Here is a 26,089-nt window from a genome sequence, read left to right on the forward strand (position 1 = left end):
AGGGCATCTGTATTCTCTTTAAGGCTTCCTACATTTCTAAGTTTCCAGATTAAGGCTTTTGGCCTTAACTCTGAATTGGTTCTGGGAAGAGACAATACCATCACATATTTAATTTATTTACTTACTTACCTATACACACCCTGCCTTGTTCCCACAAGGTTTTAAGGCAATGTATGGAGACAAAATATAATGCATTACACAGAAAATCTAAAAGAAAAATAAGATGAAGTGAGGAGGGATGTTGATCAGGTAATGCATGTCTGGAAGTCCAATTTGACTCTATTTTGTGTAGCGGTATTTTTAAGGGAGCTTGTTTTGCCACATCTCTGTCCTTGTCAACAAGAACTCAAATTAGGTCAAGAAAATAGAGGGAGGGTTTGTTTAAGAACATAATTCTCAAAAAATCTAAGAACAGGAACTCGGAAGCACCTGGGTCTGAGGAGGACTAGAACACTAAAGGGTAAAAATGGAGGTCACTTTCTTTATTTCCAGGTGGTCACCTTGTGTCTCTTCTTTCCATTCTTACTGTTTCCATCTCTCTTCCATTTATTCACCTTACAGCTGACCTCATAAAATGGCACTAGGACTGGGGCTTTGCAGCCTTATGTTTGTCTTCTTATAGCAAATGAGCCTAGCCTCTCGTTGTCCCATTTGCAAATATTTTGGAGAGAAAATTTATCGACCTGACTTGGATTAGATGCCCACCTCTAGGCCCCTCATTTCTCTGAATGAAGGTGGGATCATGAAATTCAGATCCATTTAGACCAGCCATTCCAGGCCCTTGGAGAAGGCAGTATCCAGAGAAGGAGGTACGGAGGGACTCACCCATTATATAAGTGTATCTCTACACCCCATCTGTGTTTCAATGACTCCTAACCTTTTCTGGGTCTTGGTCCACTTAAATAATCTGATGGAAAATACAAATCATTTCATCTTAGAAATCTCACGATACACACTTAAATTTTTCATGTAGTTTAGGTGGGTTCATGAACCTCCTGAAATTTGTCTTATATGATTTTCAGTGTTTGGAATAAAAAGTAAGCCAACTACTTAGGAGAAACACAACTATGAGATATCCAAATGATGCTAAATAATTAAAAACTGTAAGAATAGAATTTGAAACTGTGAAGCCTTCCCATGCAATAGATCCGGTGCTGGGTTTAGTAAGAAACAGAATGTGGAATGAGACAGGATTTCTTCCTTCAGGGAGCTCAGAGTCTGCTGAGCACAGATGTAAACAACTAGATTTAATGCAAGACACCCTGCACTATAGCAGCAATGTGAGTAATGTGTTGTGGGAACTCAGAAGGGAGAATGATTAATTTTGAATGCTGTATAACACTTCAGAAGTTAGTATTCCTCTGAATACAATCTGATAGCATATATCATCATCATTTTAAGGAAACCCAGATAATGCAGAAAAGTTTTTTGGGGGGATCCTCATAAACAGTACTACTATCCAAGCTTGTATTGCAGGGCTCCTCATTTTGTTCTTTTAATTTTTGAGATGCATCATACTGCAATATGCTGTAGAGCAGAGAACATAGGGCTTCACAATCATAAATACTTGGGTTTCCAGTGCCATGCTGTCACTCACTAACTGGGTTTTTAAGCAAAGGAAACTAATTTTTTGAGCCTCAGTTTCTTCACCTGTAAAATTTACCTATTTTGCTTTTAAGGAAATAAAAATCATGTTTATAAACAGTACAGCCTCTGAAACCTAATAGATGTCCCCCAATGGTAGCCATAAAATTATTTTTATTTATAATCAGGTATACAGATTCTCTGTCAGAAGGAGTAAGAGTCTCTAACATGGAGAAAGTCAGAATATTCTGTGTAAGAACGCTGTAGGCATTAGGTATTGCCTCAATAATGCTGTGTAACAACCCACCGCCAAAACTCAGCATTTATACCATCAGGCAGTTATTCTTCCCATTCATGGGTCTGTAAGTTGATTGCCATTTAGCTGATCTAGGTGAGCACAGCTGAGCCAGTGCACTCTAATATTTAGATCAGTTGATCTTGGTTAACGCTTTTGGATTTGATTCAGGTCTACTCCACATTTTTCATTCTGAGGCCAGGTTGAATGGACAGATTTGGTATTTTCTCATTGTGAGTCACAGAAAGCAGAGCCATAGAGCAAGCCCAGCTGTGCAAGCATGTTTGAAGTCTATGTTAACATCTCTTTGGCCAGAGAAAGTCACACGGGGAAGCCCAAAATTAAGGGATGACAGAGTATACCCCACGACTATGAAGCCAGCAATTCAGTCTACCACAGTTACTGTGTAAAAGAAAGGCAAGAAACTACAAGGAGCATGAGAGGGAAGACCAAAGAGGTAGAAGCCAGATGCACAGAGATGCAATTTTACCTCTCTCCACTACCTGCAGCCTCTTTATGAATTTATAGCTACATTCTGCTTTGGATACTGGAATACAGAGAGAACTCCAAGCAGTAAAGCTTCTGCCTTCTGTGACCTGGAAGCACAATTCCTTACACTTCTCAGCACTGATCACAGACCACACTGTGGGCCCCTTCTTCGTGGACCCAAGCAATGGCTTCTGACACCAACCACCCAGAATTAGGGCAAACTTTAGAGATTAAGGGTACAGCCTCCACAAGAATGCCCTCACTTCAGACACCAGCCTCAAGTGTGGGGCTCGCTAGACCACCTGAACTTCTGATTAGTTGGCTACAAACTTAGGAGTTCCCATTACTCCCTCAGGTTCAACAATTTGCTACAATTTACAGAACTCAGGAAAGTGTTATACTTATGACTGCAGTTTTATTATAGCAAAAAGACATAAATCAGAACCAGTCAAAGGAAGAGACACCTAGGGCTAGGTCTATTAGGGATTTCAAACAAGAGAAACTGCCATTGTCCTTTCCCCGTGAAGTCAGGATGCCTCACCCTCTTGGCACATTGATGGGTGACAATATGCAGGGTACTACCAACCAGGGAAGCTCACCTGAGCTTCAGCGTCTGGAGTTTTTATTAAGGTTTCATTATATAGACATGATTGATTGAATCATTGGCTGTTAAGTCAAACTCTGTCTCTAACCCCACTCCCCTACTGGAGATCAGGTTGACATCTTGTGGATCAAAGCTCCACCCTCTAATCATATAGATGGTCTTTTGGGCGTTGGCAGGACTCTTCCTGAGTCATCTTAACACAAACGCTCCTCATTCCCACCATGAGTCATCTTGTTAGCATAAACTCCCAAGGCCCACCATGCATAAGAAAAATACTCCTATCACTCAGGGCACTTCAAAGATTTAAAGGATACATACCAGGAAAAGCCAGCCAACTTCTTTATTACACAATCTGTCTGTGTCTTTCACTGGACTTCAAACTCTTTGAAGGCAGGTGGAATGTACTTCTCATCTCTGCACACCCCACAGACTCTAGCCCAGCACCCTGCCAGGAAAACATGGATTGATCTGGTATAGGTAAAGACTTAGTCATAGAGCTTTAGAATAAAAGAGTTGAAAGGGCCTTTGGGTACCATTTAGGCATTCCAACACACTCACTTTATATGTGAGAAAATGAAGGACCAGGGAGTTTACATGATTACCCCAGAACACAGATTGAACAAACCAGAGACCTACTATAGAGTTTTATCATCCCAAATTGGACACCCATTTCCCCCTACCCTACCTGTACATGCAGAAATACACACTTAAATATGCACACCCCACTTTTTCCCTTACATCAAAGAAACCAGTGTTAAGCTGTGAGAAGGGAAGAGGTAACAGGTATGAAGACAGGAACTGAAACATGACTACAATATCAATCTTTAAATTCAAATTCCTGTCCTCCTCATGCTTCCTTCCTGCTCTGCCTTGAGAAGCAAATACATTTCATTTTCATCAGCATGTTCAAATATGTAGCTACTAAGAAGGATGTAGATGTCTTTTTTAAATAGTTCTTTTTAATTTCTGCCTATTTCCAAACCCTTTAAATAAAAAAAAAACCCTGAAATCAAAAATACAATATAGTTTAACATTCTCATTTAGAAGCAATATTATTTATTTGTTTATTTATTTATTTTTTATTTTTTTGAGACGGAGTCTTGCTCTGTCGCTCAGGCTGGAGTGCAGTGGCGTGATCTCGGCTCACTGCAAGCTCCGCCTTCTGGGTTCACACCATTCTCCTGCCTCAGCCTCCCGAGTAGCTGGGCCTACAGGCACCTGCCACCACACCTGGCTAATTTATTGTATTGTTTTAGTAGAGATGGGGTTTCACTATGTTAGCCAGGATGGTCTTGATCTCCTGATCGCGTGATCTGCCCGTCTCGGCCTCCCACAGAAGCAGTATTTTTAATGAGTTCTTTTTCTTTATGTAATATACAGCAGCAGTCCCCCATCCACCTGTGTATCCAGAGAGACACTTAACACATCTCTGGCATTCATCAGAGTGCCTGGCACCTATCACAGGGCCTGGCACACTGACATGCTCAGAGAAAGTTGGCGGAATGAATAATAGAGTGAGTGTTTTTTTTTTTTTTTAATTTTCCAGCATATGAAGATGAATCTAGCTATCTTCCTCCTTATTCTCCTCATTCTAACTCTCCACTTTCCTGTCATCACTGAAACATAATATTAGTACTGCTTGTCCCATAAGGAAGGCCATTCCCTCTTTTACACACAATTTCTGGTCAATCTGGTTATGGAGAAAATATTTGCACCATGTGATATGGTAAATCTAATAATTACATAACTTTCTAACCCACTATTTTTTATTTCTGAAGGTGACGACAGACTGGATGTGCCACCAGGCAATGTGCTTACCTAGGTGTAAATCTTCTGTTCATGTCTGCTCAATCTGAATCCCAATGCCAGACTCAAGATAATATGTATCTCAATCTCAACCTTTTATTCTCAATGATAAGATTGTAATAGGAAAAAATGCATTTGTCTTTCAGTGAGTTCAACTCATGCCTACCCAAAGCTGGCTCCATATAGACCAGCAGGACAGCTCCTTTCTCCCCCTTTGCTGCTGTCAATATTTTTGAATTCCTGTTTCTCCTGCATTGTGCAGATCAGTGCATTTCTCTATGTGAAGCAGCAGCCTTGGTATTGTGAGGTCTACCAATATAGGTAAGTTCATTTTCTTAGTGTTCCTTTTGAAAGGTGATTTAATAAATAACCCATGACATTGAATAACTTGACTTGAACATATACCCTAAAGCTTTTAATTAATAAAATTGTGTCGCTGCAAAACTCAAACGATGGGACAGAACACAGTTAATCTATGGACTACTGGGGTGGAGTGGGTGGGAAGAGATCTGTCACATTGGTTGTTAATGTATAGATCTAACAACTGGTTGGCTGAATGAATATATTAATTCCCTGGTACTTTGTACATTTTACAGACCAGGGGTTGGCAAACATTTCTTGTAGAGGGCCAGATCGTAAGTAGGCTTTGTGCACTACATGGCCTCTTTGCAGCTAGTCAACTCCACTGTTGCAGCACAAAAGCAGCCATAGACAATAGGTAAACAAGTGGGTGTGGCTGTATTCTAATAAAACATTACCTACAAAATCAGGTGATGAATCAGATTTGGCCTGTGGGCTGTAGTTTGCAGGCCCCTGATATAGACATATGAGAGAGATTTGTTTACATTATTTTGCTTTTTCCCAAATGAACATTAAAGTGTGAGTTGATGGCATCCTTGTTCTGACTGAGTTGGAACATAGGATTCAGGATAAATCTCTTTACTTCCCTGGGCTTTAATGTTTTTGAGGTAGGCTATAGTGCCAATGGCTCAAGCTTTATTTTGCTGACAAAGCCTTTCTGCCGGTAAAAGAAAAGGCAGGAAAAGAGCTGCTCTCTTTGAAATAGGACATGTGCAAACTGCCCCTCACTCCACAGAGCACCAGAAATCAGTAAAAACACAGATTGAAAACTAGCAAATGATGAGGTTGTCATTCAGATTTAAAAAAAAATTCAGCAATTCAAGTATAACTAGGGATATAGAATCTCATTCCGTTTCAAAACTAGATTTTTTCCAAAATTGGAGTGCATATACTCAGAGAACTCAAGTTTTGACTGAACCTAGAAGACAGTATGTTGTAGCCAAAGGAGGATGGATAGGAAATCAGGAATTCTAAGAATTCCTGACTCTATCACTAACTAGATGTGCCATACTGGCCCTCAATTTTATTACCTTAATGTAAATATATTGGACTAGATACTCTTTGGTATTAAACTCTATAATTCAGGCCATCTAGTCTGTCTGTTCCTCTTTTTGTAAAAATGCTTTGTGACTATGGAACATCGACTATAGGCCTACCTCAGAGATATTGTGGGTTTGGTTCCAGACTACCACAATAAAGTGGATATTGCAATAAAGCCAGTCACATGAAGTTCTGGTTTCCCAGTCCATATAAAAGTTATGTTTACACTATACTGTAGTCTATCGGGTGTGCAATAGCATTATGTCTAAAAAAGTACGTGCCTTAATTTCAAAATTTATTGCTAAAAATGCTAATGATCATCTGAGCCTTCAGCAAGTCATAATCTTTTTGCTGGTGGAGAGCCTTACCTCAAGCTGAGTGGCTGCTGACTGATCAAGGTAGTGGTTGTTGCAGGCTAGGGCAGCTGTGACAATTTCTTAAAATAAGACAACAATAAAGTTTGCCTCGTTGATTGACTCTTCCTTTCATGAGATATTTCTCTGTAGCAAGTGAGGCTGTTTAACAGCATTTTATCCCATTTCAGTACTTTCAAAATTGAAGTCAATTCTCGCAAACCCTGCTGGTGCTTTGTCCAGTAAGCTTATATAATATTCTAAATCCTTTATTTTCATTTCAACAATGTTTACAACATCTTCACCAGGAGCAGATTCCATCTCAAGAAACCACTTTCTTTGCTCATCCATATGAAGCAACTCTTCATCCATTCAAATTTTATCATGAGATTGCAGCAATTCAGTCACATCTCAGGCTCCACTTCTAATTCTAGTTCTCTTGCTATTTCCACCATATCTACAGTTACAACCTCCACCGAAGTCTTGAACCCCAAAAAGTCATTCATGAAGGTTGAATCAACTTCTTGCAAACTTCCGTTAATATTGGTTAATGTTGATGTTTTTACCTTCTCCCATGAATCGTGAATGTTATGAATGACATTTAGAATGTTGAATTCTTTCCACAAGGTTTTCAATTTTCTTTGCCCAGATCCAATAAACAAATCACTCTCTATGGCAGCTATAGTCTTACAAAGTGTATTTCTTAAAAAATAAGACTTGAAATTTGAAATTACTCTTTAATCCATGGACTACAGAATAGATGTGTATTAGCAGGCATGAAAACATTAATTTCCTTATACATCTCCATCAGTGCTCTTGGAGGGTGACCAGATGCATTGTCAATAAACAGTAACATTTTGAAAGGAATCTGTTTTTTCTAAGCAGTAGGTCTGAACAGTGGGCTTGAAATATTCAGTAAACCATGCTGTAAACAGATGTGCTGTCATCCATACTTTGTTGTTCCATTTCTAGAGCACAGGCAAAGTAGAGTTAGCATAATCCTTAAGGGCCCTAGGATTTTCAGAATAGCAAATGAGCATTGGCATCAACTTAAAGTCACCAGCTGCATTAGCCCCTAATGAGAGAGATAGCCTCTCCCTTGGAGCCTTGAATCCAGTTATTGACATCTCTAGTTATTAAAGTCCTAGAAGACATCTTCTTCCAATAGAAGAGGCTGTTTCATTTCCACTGAGCGCTGTGTAGTCACCTTCATTAATTGTCTTAGTTAAATCTTCTGGATCACTTGCTGCAGCTGCTACAGGACTTGCTGTTTCACCTTGTACTTTTACATATAGAGACACCTTCTTTCTCTCAGTCTTAGGACCAACCTCTTGCTAGTTTCAAACTTTTCATCTGCAGCTTCCTCACCGCCTTCAGCCTTCAAAGAATTGAAGGGAGTTAGGGCCTTGCTCTGGATTAGACTTTGGCTTAAAGTAATGTTGTGGCTGGTTTGATCCACTATCCAGACCACTGAAATTTTCTTCATATCAGCAATAAGGCCATTTTACTTCCTTATCATTCATGTGTTCACTGGAATAACACTTTTAATTTTCTTCAAGAACTCTTACTTCGCATTCACAGCTTGGCTAACTGTTTGGTGCTAGAGGCCTAGCTTTTGGCCTGTCTTGGATTTTGACATGCCTTCCTCACTAAGCTTACCCATTTCTAGTTTTTTATTTAAAGAGACAGACATGTGACTCTTCCTTCCAGTTGAACACTTAGAGGCCACTGTGGGATTATTAATTGAACAGATTTCAATATTATTGTCTCTCAAGGAATAGGGAGGCCCCAGGAGAGGAAAAGAGATGCAGAGTCAGTCAGTCAGACACACACAATATTTATTGATTAAATTTGCATTCTTATAAAGGCACAGTTCGTGGCATCTCAAAACAATTACGATAGAAACAGCAAAGATCACTGATCACAGATCACAATAATAGAGGTAGTAATTATTTCAAAAAGTTTAAAATATTGCGAGAATTTACCAAAATGTGACACAGAGACAAAGCGAGCACACAGTGTTAAAAAATGGTGCCAATAGACTTGCTAAATGCAAGGTTGCCACAAACATTCAATTTGTAAATAACGCCGTATCTGGGAAGCACAATAAAGTGAAATACAATAAAGCAAAGTGTGCCTGTATGTGCAAAGCACACTTCTAGACTACAGGGAGCCTAGGATAATAAGTATTAAGTCTTGCATTTGAGTTCACGTTAGAAAATGAATCATTTATAAACAGTTGTAATAGTGGTTTAAAAGTTTCAAGCTGAGCAAGAAAGCTGGTGGAAACTAATTTATTGGTTTAATTATTTAAAAAAAAGAACACTGGAAATAGATCAATCAGGACTGGGAAAGCTCATATCTTGGGCAAATATCTTTTTTTTTGAGTAAATATTGTGACCTCACTGTGCTAGGTGCCAAAAATCTATTGTAAATTTGATTAAAACCAAAAAATAAAACCACAAAAAAATCCTATATTCTAGGAATTCACATCCCAAAGACATAAAATAAAATTATGTAAATAAAGAATTGCTAAACAATGAGCTTGCAAAAGTAGTTGTTTTGCAATTCTTTATTTACATGTGCTATTGCCTTTAACTGAGATAACATTTTTTAAAATGCCTTTTCTCTTGTGGGCACTACTTCCACTTGCCAGCAAAAGTAAAGGCATTTTACTTTTGATGCAGAGATGTTTGAAGGATGGATGTTATATCTCAGTTAAAGGCAATAGCACATCCAACCCAACAGGTATGCAAATTGATATGTGGAGAACAGGGAATAATCCTGTATGTTTGGAGTGTATAGAGCATGGGAGGAGTGGCAAAAGGTAAGACGGAAAAGGTAGAGTGAGACCAGGATGCAGAGATCTCATAGGCCAGTTGGAGAAGTTTGAGCTTAATTTATCAGCAAAATAGAGCCGTAGACCCCTTATAAGCAGCAGATTGTCATGTTCAGATTTTCAGGAAGATCCTTTAGCTATGCAAGGGAAGTAAATTGGAGTGGGAGACTCAAACTCAAAACCCATGTTAGGAGTCTTGCTTAGTCCACAGAAGAGAAAACAACACACACACAGCTTAATTGACATGGTGTATTTACTCTTTGAATTGATAGGAATTCATAAAATATTGTCATTCAGGCCCTTTCAAGGTAGATCACTTGTTCCAAATGGAATGCCGGACAAAGAACAATCTTGACTTCCTTTTATTTCTGCTTTGTCATTGCAAGGGGTGAACAGAATATGTCTTGGTAGTTACTGGCTGACATAGTTTGAAAGCTAAAATCCCATGGTAGTGATTAAACTATTTTTTTCCACCTAATGGATAAAAATGGAATAAAATGTTTCATAAACACTGGTGATTCTTTTGTAGTGAGTGTTTCCTGGCCAACCAAAGTAATTTTTCAACAACTATGAGTCTGGAAAGAAACTGGACTGGAAATGCAACTCTGATTCCTGGTTCAATTTTAAGTTTTGAGACCACCACACTGTGGCCCATCACCACCATCAACTATATCGCAGTAGCATTCATCTTTTCTAAGGGAAAGCCGTTTCGAAAACCCATCTATACAAACTGTAAGTATATAAAGTTTAATTTTTCTTTCTGAATACTTTCCCATTCCCTTTCTCACCCTAGAGTTGTACCTCACTGGTGAAATGATGGGCTGAGGGAGAAACAACTGCATGACTCTAAAATTGTTGTTGAATGCCGTGATCATAGGTGGTAGAGCCCACGTGCAGAAATCTGCTTGTTTGCAGATAAGCACGGACATCATTTAACTGTCGCGAGTCTTGTCCTATTGTGAGTCATCAAGAATCATTTTAAATACACACATGCATGTGAAGATACTTTATAAAAGGCTTTAACCAGTTCAAATGTAAATTGACCTCTTTAGCCTTGTAACATTGGGCAAGTTCCTTTAACTGTTCTATGACCTTGTTTCCTCATTGGCAGAATGGGAGGGAGTATCCTTAATTTGTTAAGTCCTGAGGGAAGGACTAAACAAAGCAGTTTATGGAATGGGCCTAGCACAATTTATGTAAAGGATCTGACGCTTATAATCGGGGCTCAAAAAATCTTATTTACTTTCCCAGTATATTAATTTAAGTAGAGTTTTAAAGAAACTCTTCGAAGCTACAATTAAGATCCTCTCAGCTAAGGCTGGGAGTGGTGACTCACTCCTGTAATTCCAGCACTTTGGGAGGCTAAGGTGGGAGGATTGCTTGAGTTCAGGAGTTTGAGACTAGCCTGGGCAACACAGTGAGACCTTGTCTCTAAAAAAATCTTTTACAAATTAGCTGGGCATGGTGGCTCTTGCCTATAGTCCCAGCTACCTGGGGAGGCTGAGGTGAGAGGATTGCTTGAGCCTGGGAGTTCGAGGCTGCAGTGAGCTGGGATCACACCACTACACTCCAGCCTGGGTGACAGAGCAAGACCCTGTTTCAAAAAAAAAAAAAAAATCATCAGGCCAAAGAAGCCAGAGAATATGCCCCATCATTATTGACCAGACTGGGACACTCTTTAGGAGTGAAGTGAGACACGATTAATAATTATGCCAGGCTTAAACAGAGAATGTCAAGGCAAACTAGATACATGATACCTATCCAGATATTGCATGATAAAGACGGTCACCCTGTCTATCATGTAACTGGCTTCAGTATGATAATGCTATAAAAATATACTTGTGTAAATTACTTTGACTTAGCCTCTTATTTCCTTAGGATAACAAAATTCAGTTAACTGGTGGAATAGTGTGAAAATGTCAAAGCCTGGAATACACAATTTGAAGTTGCTTTCTAGAAAGTTTGTACTGATTTTCACTCTTATCAGTTGTTTTCAAGAGGGTATGCTTCTTAATAGTACATCCAACATGAAGTACTAGTTAAAAAACAAAATTTGTGCTGGTCTGATAAGATTTTAGAAAATAGTGTCTCGTTTGGTTTTAGTTTGCATTTTTTTCATGATCTTTTTTCCATTGTCTTTATGCACAGGAAGTTTTTTTCTAATTATTAAATAGTATAATTATCATTAGTTTTGAAGTGCTTTTAAAATCTAATGTTAATTTTGGTATATAGTTTGAGGTAGGGATTAAAACAAGTTTCTGCAACTAGTCAACTGGTTTTGCTAGCAGCTTTTATTGACTATTGAGTTTTTAATATTATTTTTCCACTGAATATACCACCTTTATTGTAACTATCTTCATATATATTTGTACATCATTTATATTATGAATTATGTTTATATATATATGTCTGTATAGTTTCCAGACTATCTTTTCTGTTTTTAAACATCAGTCTATTCTTGATTTACCACTATACTTTAAAACGTATAGTTTTATAATGTTTTACTTAATAAGTGGCAAGATCAGTGTACCCTCATTATTCCTCATTTTAAAAACTCTTTCTTTCCTGTTCATTCTTTAAGATAAACTCTAGAATGAATTGCAAGGCTTTTAAAATTTCCCTTTGGGCTTTTGATACTTCGGGAAGAATTTATGTTGGTATATAACTTAATCTTCCAATTTAGGAACATGTCATGTCTCCCCATTTATTCTTGCTTTTTGTTAATGTCTCTTAGTAAATATTTGTTGTTTTCTCCATTACAAATCCTGCCTGCACATTGATTTAAGAAACTAATCTGGCCAGGCGCGGTGGCTCACACCTGTAATTCCAGCACTTTGGGAGGCCAAGGCGGGCAGATCACCTGAAGTCAGGAGTTCAAGACCAGCCTGGCCAACACGGTGAAACCCCGTCTCTGCTAAATAATACAAAAATTAGCCAGGCGTGGTGGTGGGCACCTGTAATCTCAGCTACTTGGGAGGCTGGGGCAGGGAGAATTGCCTTGGCAACAGAGCAAGACTCTGTCTCAAACAAAACAAAACAAAAACTAATCCTTTCTATTTTATATTTTTGGTTATATTGTGAATGACTTTCCCATTATATTTTCTGATGGGTTATCACTAATACACAGGAAATGCATGGTGTTGTTATACATTAATAACTTTAAAAATTATAAATGTATTTTACAAGCAGAATATATTTGTTGTCTAGCACTTTATTATTATTATTTTTGAGATGGAGTCTTGCTCTTTTGCCCAGGCTGGAGTGCAGTGGCACGATCTCGGCTCACTGCAACCTTCGCCTCCTGGGATCAAGCAATTCTCTGCCTCAGCCTCCCAAGTAGCTGGGATTACAGGTGCCCACCACCACACCTGGCTAATTTTTTTTTGTATTTTCAGTAGAGGCAGGGTTTTACCATCTTGGCCAGGCTCGTCTTGAACTCCTGACCTCGTGATCCACCCGCCTCGGCCTCCCAAAGTGCTGGGATTACAGGGGTGAACCACTGCACCCGGCCTAGTACTTCAATTTTAATAGTAGCTGCAAGGTCCTTTTACATGAATTGAGTGGATTAGAGGTACATTAGTGCCCTCACAGTGACATAAAGCTTGTGGGTAAATTAAAACCCCTGTACCCAACATAACTGATAATTTTAAATGTAAAATGTTTTACAATTTAGCATATGGCTATGCTAACCAATGTAATGTGATAACAAACATATATTCTCAGGTTGTAAGTCAAAAGCCTTTGGAACTACTATTAAAATATACAAGCAACTTTATTTTGATATAAGAGAAAACTCTTTGCCCTTTTTAACAGCCTTTGACAGAAACTCAACTTTATGATGAGAAGACATAGAAAAAGTAGAGGCTTAACTTTTCTGGAAACAAGTGTGAACATTTACTAACCTTCTCTGAAAATAAAGTGTAATGGCTTCCACAGGATTTGCTTTCCTAAAGCACCTGCATTAACAGAACCCTATTCTTTCATGATTCCCCAGCAGCATCAACTAACCAACAAGAGCCAACATTCAACTCTTTATTACCTCTTTTCAATCAAAGCTGAATTTTAAAAGATGACCTTATAATTTTGTTTCTACGTTGCTCACTTGTGCACAGGCGAGGCCTAGTTTTTAGACCATTAGACAGTGATGTGCACACCACTCAGCCCCAGTCGCTAGTGAGGTCCAGGCCTTCATCAGAACAGACCTTTCAGGCACCCTCTTCTTTCCAGCTCTGGGTTCCTGGGACTCCAAATCCATGAAGTAAATGAAAAATCCACAGCCATTTCCTGAAATCGTATCACCAAGCCATTTAGATTATCTTGAGAGATGCAATTCCTACTTTTCTTCTGTCTGCCTCATACCCTTCTCAGGCACTTCTGAGAGGTGCTGCGTTTATTTATACACATAAAGTGTGGCATGAATAAATATTGAGGGTGTGTGTAGGTGCTCAAGGATGAAAACAGAACTCTGTTCACTTCAAAAATAGAGCCTGCTATCAAGGGGCAGTTGCCTCAGATTTCGGGTTGGTAGAGGCCTATAGAGAGTTGGGGGTGGGGAGACTAGAGCAACACTGAATAAATGAGGTAGAGTGTAAGAGAAAACTTAGTTTGTTCATTTATTTGTAACTTTACAGGACTATCAGAATCATCTGTATCATGGCAATGCTGATTCAATGCTATTGTTTGGGCCTGAAGGTGATAATTCTATTAAAAAAGATATTTCTAAGGTACCACCTCTAAAGTGCTCTGCTAAAAGCTCTGGCAGAGGAGTGGGTGAGGTTGGGAATAAGAACAGAGATGCTGGCACAGTGCATCTGGGAAGTTTAGCTCCCAAAATTAAAACAATTTGGGCAGGATGGAAAGAAGGAATGCAACAGATGTACATGCTAATTTCTCATTTACTTTTTCAAGTCAGAGTCCCAGAGAACCAGAGACAAAGCCATTTTCAAATGGTCACAGTCCAGTTGATACATGAATTAAGATCATGCAAAGCAGAGTATGATACATACTATATGAAATAAGCTTTTGTAAGGGAGTCTTACTCTCTGAAGAGGAAGTGGTATTTTAACTGGGTTAAGAAAAATTGGAGGCCGGGCGCTGTGGCCCACACCTGTAATCCCAGCACTTTGGGAGGCTGAGGCGGGTGGATCACAGGTCAGGAGTTCGAGCCCAGCCTGGCCAATATGGTGAAACCTCGTCTCTATGAAAAAAAAAAAAGAAAAAATTAGCCACACGTGGTGGCAGGCACCTGTAGTCTCAGCTACTCAGGAGGTTGAGGCAGGAGAATCGCTTGAACCAGGGAGGCAGAGGTTGCAGTGAGCTAAGATCGTGCCACTGCACTCCAGCCGGGGCGACAGAGACTCCGTCTCAAAAAAAAAAAAAAAAAAAGAGGAAAGAAAAATTGGAGCATGCCAAGACAAGAATATTGTTATGTACATAGGGCATTTTTGTTTAACAAAGACACAGAAGCTGGAGTGTTGGGCCTCCGTGGAAGCTGGAGGTTTTATGGTTTACCTTTCCAGTTGCCCATAAGGAAGAGTAGTCAGAGACCAGGTTAAAGGTTGATTGGGCCCAGATTGTGGAAGGCCTTGAATGTCAGTAGAGGATCCCTGAACTTTATTCTCTAGGCAATGAGGAAGAATGAGATGGTGACAAGAAGACTGTTTATCCCATGCAAGCACAACTCACTTGGACACACAGTGATAGTGAACCAGGGCAGCAGCTTCATGGACGTTACTATAATACATTTGATTAACAGTCTTCTACATCCAAACTTTCAAGGAAAGATTCTAAGATATTACCTTCATCTTATAAGCATTAGAACATATTTCAAAACATATGAGGATATATCAAAACATCTGAAGATATATCTGGTATTTGCCCAACAGAGATAATTGATTCTGCAATGTGTGCCAGATTATAAGAAACATTCTTTTTAACATCTAAAAATAATGTTTGGTATTTCCTCAGATATATTTTCATTGCTGCTGCTAGCTGCCTTGGGCCTCACAATTTTCATTCTGTTTTCTGACTTTCAAGTTATCTACCGTGGAATGGAGGTAAGTGGCATTCATTTGCACATCTGGCATGACTTATGTACATGGACCGTGTATTCACTGTAATTCACAAGTCAATTATTACTGTGTTCTCTTTGACCACCAAATACTGTGAGGCTATTTCTATGTACTAGAAGGGCAAATAAGATATCTGGATTTCACCTACACTGGCCTCCAATGGTTTTCACTTTATCAATACTATTGGGTCCATTTATCCTGTACCTACCTGAAACATTATGTTTGGATACTTTATTATGCTATGTTATACCAATACAATAAAATTAATGCAATAATACAATAATTTTCCAAGTACAATTTTCAAAAAAATAAACCATATCATAGAAATCCTTTATAATGTAGTTATAAAGGGAAAGAAAATACAGACTTGTAAGACAGTCATGTTTTGTCAGACATTGACTATATGAAGCTTTATATCCGTGGATATAATTTGATCCAGGATGCCCTGGGTTAAAATTTAATTCATCAAGAGGTTATTGAACTAATTCTTGGACCCAGTATTGTGAGAGAAATAAAAGAAAGAGAAGGATTGGCTCCTGACCTCCGAGTCATAGATTTGCTGTGAAGATGAGACATACTGGAATGCTACCTGAGGCTATCCATACTTGAAGAGTGTGTGAAAACAGACAGAACTGGGAAGAACATAGAAGGAGGAGGCCTCACTGTGGACTGTGGCTGTCATGGGAGACATTTCATGGATGACATGCAACTTGACCTGGGTCGAAAAGGATAGGCTACATTTTGCTAGGTAGGGATATTCCCAACAAGAACAGCATAAGAAGCAAGGAGGACTGAAAGAGCTTTTGTCTTAGAAATGCAAATGAATGTAGGGTGGCAGAGACAGAAATCAAAAGCAAGGCTTACCCAAGCACTAGAAGACTGGCTAAAACTGAGGCCATGTGCTGTGCAGTATGAACGAGAATGAATAATAAAGGCAGGCATGGATGGATGGAGGCAGCTAGAGAAGTTTAGACTTTATGCCAAGAGCGACATGGAGCGAATGAAGCGATCTGAACAGGCTTCTCAGCAGGGCAGTGAAGACAGATTAATTACATGATGGCAGGAAGACTACATGTGAGAGGAGAGAAGCAATTAGGAAATGAAAACCCAGTCATTCATTTATTTATCAAACACGAAGCTCCAGAGTGAGTTTGGTACTGGAGTTACAAAGACGAATAAGGTGTGGTCACTGCTCTCAAGTAGTTTAGAAGCGAGGAGAGAAAACCATTGCATAAATAAGTAATTCCAGGGTCAGGCACGGTGGCTCATGCCTGTAATCCCAGCACTCTAGGAGGCCAAGGTGGGTGGATCACTTGAGGTCAGGAGTTCGAGACCAGCCTGGCCAACATGTTAAAATCCCGTCTCTACTAAAAATAGAAAAATTAGCTGGGTGTCGTGGCAGGTGTCTGTAATCCCAGCTACTCGGGAGGCTGAGGCAGGAGAATGGCTTGAACCAGGGAGGCGGAGGTTGCAGTGAGCTGAAATTGTGCCACCGCACTCCAGCCTGGGAGACAGAGCGAGACTCCATCTCAAAATTAAACAAATAATTCAAAATCAAGTGCCTTCCAGGTCAAGGGATGGAGAAGAGTTAGTTCTCCTGGATCGGAGTGGTGGCAGCCATGAGAAAAAGAGCCAGGTTCTCTGCTAGAATCTGACCCAACTTTTCCAAACAACCCTTTAATCCAAACCACCCTTTCCAGTTTGCTGTATTTCACAACTTGATAAAGACTGTCTCCACCTGGGGAAAAAATGACAAAGTATTACTTTGAAATAACCAGTATCAGCATAGGGGTGAGAATTAGGGATGAGCATTTAGATAGTATGGAGGGTCAGTGGGTTTTGTTCTCAAGGGAGTTCAGTCCCACACGCAGTCAGTCATAAATATTCTACTCTTGGGTGGAGTCTCAGAAAAAAGGCTGTGTAACTAGCCTTTCGCTATGGAGACAGCCGTGGGAAGCTATCATGCAGCCGTGGGAAGTTACGGCTCTCACACTTCAAATAATTGTATTTAATGATCAGTGTGTACCCTTAAATTTTAAAAACTGGGGGGTTTGAAGGGTTCATTCAACTTTCATTAAGCCATCAGATATAGGGCCAGGAGCAATCTGCATCTAGTTTCAATCAAAATATACTTACATTTCTCTGTCCTCCTTAACGAATGAATTTCAGGTAGAATTTGCTTTGGGAAAATCAGAAGTATTAACATTATTTGATGAATGATTTAATGTTATCCTTTTCTGTTTGAAAAGATAAAAATGAAGAGAGACATAGAGCCTCCAAAATGTCCTGTCTTATATTTGTGATTCAGGGCATATTTCTCAGTAGACACCGTTAGGCTGTCAACGCTACACAGGCCAAGAGGTCGTCCATTCTCCTTCGAAGTCTGGCTCTGCCATTTATGTAGCAGCTGTGGGTCCTTCAGTTGTAAAGTAATGCCCACCTCTAAGCTCAGAGAGTTATTAGAAATACATAAATAATATGGTCTTTTTTCAAAGTGTAAAGTATGAAAAATGTAATAATGGTATTTGTTTTTCAACAGTTGATCCCAACCGTAACATCGTGGAGGGTTTTAATTTTGGTGGTAACCCTCACCCAATTCTGTGTGACTTTCTTTGTAGAGGTAAAGTAATCTCTGTATTTTTTCTAGGAAGATAAACAAATTAAGGATCTCATTTTCAACAGGTGCTTATTTTCTAGAGCAACCACTTTGATCCCCCAGAATGACAGTTATTAAGGGTTTATTAAAATGGTACATATTCTTTTGGGGGAAAATTGTGGGGGGAATGATTTACAATTATTTGAAGTCTGCATAGAAATGCTCTTGATATCTTCACATAGAAAGCAAAACATGAATTAATTCTAATTTTGCTTCCATTAATGCACTGGTATTGCACTTTTCTAATATTTTCAACAATCTAGTAAAGACTAGACCAAGTGACCTTCTAACCCTAAAACTCAATGAGACTTTTTAGAGTGAAGAACTGCCTTCCGGAGGGTTTCCTAAGAAAGGGGAGAAGCCGTTGCTTATTCTAGTCAATTCCTTTTCGTGAAGGTCTTCCCCTTACAGTGTTTCTTTGCTACTCAGTGTCACTAAATGACTTTACCCACTTAGTAAGAGGTTCAAGTACTATCTTTGTAAAAGGAGAGTTCCTTTTTGTAAAAGGAGAGTTTTGTTTTAACTCATGTGCTTTAAGACTTTTTGGAAAAGGGATCAACCAAATTTTAAAATATATTTACACCTCATTGTATATAGTATGTTTAAATTTTCTCATACTCTTTAACTCAGGGATTCCATTTTTGAGACTGTATGTTTTAATAACCCCAAAGAAGAGAAAAATACTACATGTATGAAGGCACTTATAATATTATCTACAGTGGCAAAATATTACATTCAACTTAAGTGTTGTTGAGATGCTGTTTGTTTAAATAGCTATACAGCAATTTGAGGAAATGCTAAACAGTCACTAAAAATGATTATTAATCATATTGTACCTACATTCTTATCATAATAAAATAATATTTTTAAAAGGCTAAAGCTACATAAAAATTGTTTACCACAGAAAGTTTAGCATAAATAAAAGTGGGATGCAAAATTTGACCAATTTCATTACTATAAATGGATAGAAATTGTGTGGTCATGTGAACAAAAGAAAACTCTCAAAAAATGAAAACCAACAACCATTTGATTTCTAGAGTTCAACACTTTATTCAACAAACTCTTATTTGACACCTTTTACATGGCAGGTGGCAGGTAGCAGGGCTAATGGTGATTTTTCTTTTCTTCATTTTGAGCACGTTACTGCTGTTATCATTTCAGTCTGAGGGTAAAATCATTCTAAGAAAATCCCTAGCCAGGACTTAACCAGGAAATGTGTGGAAAGGAAGTTTTTGGCAGATTTATGTGAACACAAGCACCCTCTTGCTTCTTAAGGGAAGAATTCCAGGACTTGGAAAAGGAGACGTAGATGCAGCAGCAATAAGCACAGCTCAGAGGGAGGCCTGGGGAAAAGGGGGCAGGTGTGGTGGCCAGCGGCCTGGCTGCAGGGGCACCTGCGCAATAAATTGATTGTCTTTCCCATCTGATTTTTCAGGATGCCATCCTTCAAAATCATGAGCTCTGGCTGTTGATCAAAAGAGAATTTGGATTCTACTCTAAAAGTCAATATAGGACTTGGCAAAAGAAGCTGGCAGAAGACTCAACCTGGCCTCCCACAAACAGGACAGATTATTCAGGTGATGGCAAAAATGGATTCTACATCAACAGAGGCTATGAAAGCCATGAACAGATTCCAGAAAGAAAACTCAAACTGGGAAGCCAACCCACAGAACAGCATTTTTGGACCAGGCTGTAATCAGAATTGTTGTCGTACATGCTGAACAGCATTGCTTTTCTCCCAAAATTAACACATTGTGGAGAAGTGATGATACTCTCCCCTTATCTTTCCTCTCTCCATTCAAGCACTCAAAGCATATTTTCAATGCATTAAACCTAGCAGCAAAAGACCTTAGATAGGCTTATTCTGACTGTATGCTTTACCAATGAGAGAAAAAGAATGCATTTCCTGTTATCCTTTTCAACAAACTGTATTCATTTTGCATAGTATTATTTTGTTTAACATGAACAGCTTTCATGGTACTGTAGTCAAATTAGTAGTATGAACATCGATTGAAAAAAAGAAAAATTGAGGGAACATTTGGTCTCTGAAAGTTTTACTCTAACACATTAGTTGTCACAAGTTTACTTAAATCTTTGTGAAGAACATTTACATATATCTCTTTTCCCAAGGTCACAGTTCCTCTTTCTGTTTCACTTTTATGCTTTTCATAGAGAAACAAGGCCCAATCAACCCTTTCGGAAATTCAACCCTAACTATAAGAAGCCAGAATTATGTGGACGTGGTAGAATGAAGGAGATGTTTGTTAATTCCAAAGTTTGGCATCACTCAATGTATACTGTTTTGGGGCCAGGGAACAGGAAGGTTTAGAACTGTAAAAAGATACTTATACTTTAAGAAGCATGGCAACATTATTTACTTCTTGTTACACATTAAAACCTCAAGTTGTTTTGTTGTTTTTTTTTTGAGGCTGGAGTGCAGTGGCACAATTTTGGCTCACGGCAACCTCTGCCTTCCGGATTCAAGTGATTCCCCTGCCTCAGCCTCCCGAGCAGCTGGGATACAAGCACCCACCATCATGCCCAGCTAATTTTTGTATTTTTAGTAAAGATGGTGTTTCACCATGTTGTCCAGGCTGGTCTCAAACTCCTGACCTCAAGTGATCCACCCGCCTCAGCCTCCCAAAGTGCTGGGATTACAGGCGTAAGCCACTGTGCCCGGCCTCAAGCTCTAACCTTAAAAGTTGTCCAGAACTCAACATTACTCATCTTAAAAACAATGCTAGAAAAGGGACTCATAATATTTGTAACTGCAGCATGACAATTCTCAGGCTACTAAACAACCTTAAGTTCTATTTCATCTTTTAATTATCTAAATCATCCTATTAGATGCACATTAAATACCACATGAAAGGGTGCATCCTTTACAAATATGTTCTGTACACTATTACCTTTTATATATCACCCTCACCAGAAACTTGAGAGAAAATTTATTTCTAGTGCACATTTTAAATTACCTACTAGGCTTGCCTTATAACGATAAATCTAATTTTGCTAATTTAACAGATCATAGGCAATTAGTTAACCAGTTCCATTACATGAGTGCCAATTATGTGCCTAATACCATGATGTACAGATTCAACATATGACAGCCTTGACTTTACAGTTCTGACATCTTAGAATGTTTTCAACATGAAATTTACTACAGTAAGTCATAAATGTTACACAAACCACTAGCGTAAATGCAAATTCCTATAAAAACAATCCTTCTGTGTTTAAATTTTGTTTGTTTGCTTTTTAACCATTTCTTGTGTTCACAGCTCTCTGGAAAGTAATAATTTCTACAATGTGTATAATTTAGCAGTTACCAGTAACAAGACAAAAGTTTTAAAAAGAGATTTTTAGTTTATGATTATAAACTATGTATCAAATTTAAAAAATGGTAGTTCAAGTTCCTTGAGCTGACATCTGCATTTAGTAATCTGACTTTTAGAATGAAAAGATTCAACTGATACACTGTATAACATTTAGATAGCATAAAAAGATTTTTTTTAATAGATTCAATAACAGTATAGGCTTTCCCCCTCCCCTCCCCAGGTTTTCTCCTACAACCTATAAGGTTTCTGGTGGACGATGATCTTTATTTCATAATTTTTATTCTTGAAATGTGATAAAGTTGAACTCCATCCCTGACTGTTAAAAATATGATCAGAAAAAGGTTTAACAGCCTTGGGAAAATCATTTCATAAAAGCATAAAAGCACAATTATATGATATCAAATAATCACCTCCAGGAAACACAAGCTGGACAGTCTTAGCTGGCCATCATCAAGAGGAACCATTTTTATGGGAAACTGATGACTACCTTCATGAGCTGACCTCTAAGAGTGAAAACTACCGCACCTTCAAACACCACCAATGTGAACATGAATCCATGAATTTAATTTAAAAGTGCATTTATGACATTATCTCCCACAGACAGGACAGTCTTCTGGAGTGGAGACATCCAGAGTTCTCTAGCAAGGCTGCACTTGAGGCTCTCAAGAGATTCTTGACTTCAGATTTTGCTCCTTCTCCCACTGGTGGCTGCAGTAATTCTACCGCACCCCGTTCTGCTGCTTCAGGTTAAGATTTGCCCTGTGTAGGCATCCTTTACTGAAAAGCAAGCGCACCTTGGGAAAGGAAACACATTATGCTACTGCCAGTCTCATCTTAACTTGACAATACTAAAAAACGGTTTTTAGTGTTTTTTGAGATGGAGTCTCTCTCTGTCACCCAGGCTGGAGGGCAGTGGCACCATCTCGGCTCACTGCAAGCTCTGCCTCCCAGGTTCACGCCATTCTCTCGCCTCAGTCTCCTGAGTAGCTGGGACTACAGTCGCCTACCACCATGCCTGGCTAATTTTTTTGTATTTTTAGTAGAGATGGGTTTTCACCATGTTAGCCAGGATGGTCTCAATCTCCTGACCTCGTGATCTGCCCGCCTCGGCCTCCCAAAGTGCTGGGATTACAAGCGTGAGCCACCGCACCCGGCCTGTTTTTTGTTTTTTTGTTTTTAACTATTGGGAACAGGGCATAAAAGGAACAGAGATTTGAATTTAGAGTAAAAATGAAAGAGAAATTTTAGACATTGGCTCCTGGTAGGAGACACTCACACCTCCCCAGAAGACCAGTGGAAGAAGAGAGTGAGGGTTACTGGAGACAGAGTTGGTGCCATAAGAAAGGGAAAGAATTACTGAAAAAGAAGGGACGGGATATAGGGTCTCTGTGGCCCAGACTGCAGCACACAACTCCTTCTATTACTATTCTTATGAACCCTGCAATTAGCTTGTTGAGTATTTCTGGCCCTGGGGTAAAAGGTAAGTAAGTTTAACAGGTACAAGACTTTCACTGAGTCTTCTGTTTAGTTACATTATGTACCATATTCCTAGTTTTCTCATTGTACCATCCCCCTAATATTAACTTGAACAATTCCTTTATTTAATGCCAAGCTTTTGACGATAGCATAAGACGGATGTCATTGGCTGGTGGTGTGGTTTATGGGGTCATGTTACAACGTCTGATGTAATCCCAGGTTATAGACAGCTGCACTCCCCCTTTCCCCACCTGCTGCCACCAAGAATTTCACTGGAACAGCATAGAAAGCAGTGTCTTTAACTGAACACATAATAAAATGAGAGAATAAAATTATGACACTCCTTGGCTTGTAGAAAAAGTCTTAAGAATATGAGATATTGTTTTCTAAATATGGCATCTTAAACATTTAATTATCTCTTCTCAAGGTTAAAAGGTCAAATCCCTGAAATACTTCAAAATCCAAAGGGAATAATATGTAACACTGTAGAAATAACAGCCCACTCTTACTTGTCATGTCCTCCTGACAAGCAAGCAGATTCCACAGAAATCACTGGAACTGAAACCCTGGAGCAAACAGCCTCTCCTCTTCCCATCCACCCTAATCTATACAGGTACAGGAGGAAGATGAGGGTGCACTCCCCACAGCCTTGTAAATTAGAGTCCCTCAAACTACCTAACCAAAATGCTGAATTTCCCAACTTCTTTTCCAACAAGAAACATGAATTTAGATGTCAACTCTAACAATTTGGGGTTCTTAAAATTTCTTTCAAAACCATATATAAATAGTTTTTCATCCCTCTGGCAAAATGGCCACCCTTGGGGAAAAGGAAAATAATATTTATAGTAGAAATAAAATGTGATGAGATTTTGTTAAGATCTTCTGCTGGCTCACTCAAAAGGCTACTGCTTCTCGTTCAAGCTGCCACAGCAAATCTATGTTAGCAGGGGAAAAAAAAATTTCATTGGCTCAATGATAAGATAATATCAGTAAGCAATTTATATTAAAGAGCCTGCCATCCATCACAGGAATCTGCGACAGTAATGATGCACTGAAAATAAGTATTTACCCCAGGTTTTCTTTTTCCTCTTCCCAAATTCCTTCAATATCAATACCTTGTTGGTAAACTGTTAATAGTATTTTGTTCTTTGTCTTTTTGGAAACAAGCCCAGGAATGAGAAGGCACCAACAGCAGCTGTCACAAACCCAACGGTACTTATTGCTCGGTTGGCCTATAAGGAAACAAGAAGCAAACAAAAAACACATCATATACTAAAGACATCTCAGTGTCCTAAATGAAGCTTTAGCCTGTTTCCTAAACTGAACATCTGTTTTAATGTATAATGGATATATTTAAAGTTCAATGCAAAATTAAAATTCTGCATAAAGATGAAGAAATGAATTTATAATTTTTATAATTATTTCAAACATGTAGATATATACATGTGGGTATATATTCCTCATATTTTTAAAGCACTCTGACAGTTTATAAACTCATTATCAACACAGTTCCCATTAGTCATAAACAGTACACGGGTGAAAGAGGTTAATATACCACTCTTGTTTTGCAAAACTTGGGATATCATAAGCAATTTGCCTGAGATCATTCCACGAAGATGTTTAAAGATAGGCTGAGTCTTCTAAAATACACACTCTTCTCCTGTGCAGCTCCCGCCCCTTAAATAAACACTTTGTGTTGGCTGGGTCTACACCAAGGTAAGTATCATATGAGAGAGAGAGAGAGAGTGTGTGTGTGTGTTTCTCTAAGGAGTGTCTATTAGCAAAATAATTCAGGGATGTCATCTGAGCTGAATACCCATAAGCTGTTATTTGGTAGACACAATTTCTCTTCTGATAAACAAACTTCAAAAAAGCCAATACTGATGTTAACTATCATGTCAAAAATTAATTTATCATGTAGACAAACCACTCTCAAGATCAATTGTCCATAAAGGAAGTCAGACATTTATAGCTTTAAGGGTATTAATCATGATGATGATGAGGGAACTAATGAATATTCATGGTTTTCTTGGCACTCAACTAATATTGCCTTCCATTCAAATGGGTTTGAGTGCAATTTGATGACCCAGAGGTCACATTCAGATACTTCAGAATTATCAGGTACTCTGAAAACATTTGTTCTCTCTGGGATTTAAGAATCAGATCTTTCAAATAAAGCAAAATATTTTTCCCAAATGGCTCTGGGGAACCAGTCTAAGAGCTGGAAAGCCTAACCCAGGTCATATTTGAGCATGCCCTCTGTCTAACCACAGCCTTCCGCCATGGGGCCTGCCACTCACATGTTACTACAACGCAATGCTACCTCCCTAACTGCAGCTTCCCTTTTAGGAACAGGCACAAGGGCCAGGGCCAGGAAAGAGGCACACAACAGGAATCTTAGCTCCACGTGTTTGCAGCATGTGTTCACTCCACTACACCATCCTGTCGTGGGCAGAGACTAGGCCTGTAATTGTGACCCACTCCCTCTGCTCCAACCCCCAGATGCCAGGGAGAATGGAAGGGCAAACAACTTGGCACTAGCCCTGACAAATCCTGTTTTACTTTATAATTTTGATTTTATTTGATTTCTTATCTATTTTATTTATATTTTAATTAATCCTTACCTAAACTATTTCCTAGGAGAGAGTCGGAATTCACTGTAGCACAGAGCTGCCCACATACCATATTCGGGGGGCGGGGGAGAAGAGGCAGGAGGATGCAGGATATAAGATAAAATCCCAAAGAAGGGGAAGAGTCACTAATTAAGACAGGGATCAAGCCCAACCCTAGTACAATTCCAGGCAGACAGTGAGATCCCAAGAAGGTCTAATAGAGAGAAATGGGGTAGTCAAAAAAAAAATACGAAGGTGCAATCAGTGTCTTTAAATAGAGGTGTCAAATGGTAGCAGGGTACGGCCCTTGGAAAACGGCAGGGTCCTACAGATAGTGTGCCCCAGCGAGGTGCAGCCCTGACTGACTAGGTATCTTTCAGCCACTACAAACACAAGATGTTAACGAAAGCCCACAAATTTAAGAGGGCTGGTTGGGGGATGGGCAACCTGATCCCAAACCATAATCCCTAGAGATGACACAGGCCAGATACCACGATCATAAAGCCACTTTAAGCAGTGCCACTTTAAGACAGCTTCCCCAATTCCAAATGTTAATTTATTTCAAGTC

At 39.1% G+C, this 26,089-nt stretch overlaps 2 protein-coding genes across 2 annotated transcripts in view; one reads left to right on the forward strand and one right to left on the reverse strand.

Annotated features, from left to right (window-relative positions):
* ATP13A5 (ATPase type 13A5) overlaps nt 1–20,043 on the forward strand; it is a 115,311-nt gene extending 95,268 nt beyond the window's left edge. The window contains exons 26-30 of the mRNA XM_011981337.1: nt 4,925–5,099; nt 9,901–10,103; nt 15,339–15,427; nt 17,982–18,062; nt 19,534–20,043. Of these exons, the coding sequence (XP_011836727.1) occupies nt 4,925–5,099; nt 9,901–10,103; nt 15,339–15,427; nt 17,982–18,062; nt 19,534–19,794 (809 nt within the window). The 3' untranslated portion in view covers nt 19,795–20,043. The remainder of the gene's footprint in view (nt 1–4,924; nt 5,100–9,900; nt 10,104–15,338; nt 15,428–17,981; nt 18,063–19,533) is intronic.
* Nucleotides 20,044–23,885: 3,842 nt separating this feature from the next.
* Nucleotides 23,886–26,089, reverse strand: part of HRASLS (HRAS-like suppressor) — a 35,289-nt gene continuing 33,085 nt past the window's right edge. Inside the window, 1 exon segment of the mRNA XM_011981338.1 lies at nt 23,886–24,141. Within this exon segment, the coding sequence (XP_011836728.1) occupies nt 24,040–24,141 (102 nt within the window). The 3' untranslated portion in view covers nt 23,886–24,039.

The sequence above is a fragment of the Mandrillus leucophaeus genome, unplaced genomic scaffold, assembly GCF_000951045.1.
Source record: "Mandrillus leucophaeus isolate KB7577 unplaced genomic scaffold, Mleu.le_1.0 Scaffold224, whole genome shotgun sequence".
Taxonomy (NCBI): domain Eukaryota; kingdom Metazoa; phylum Chordata; class Mammalia; order Primates; family Cercopithecidae; genus Mandrillus; species Mandrillus leucophaeus.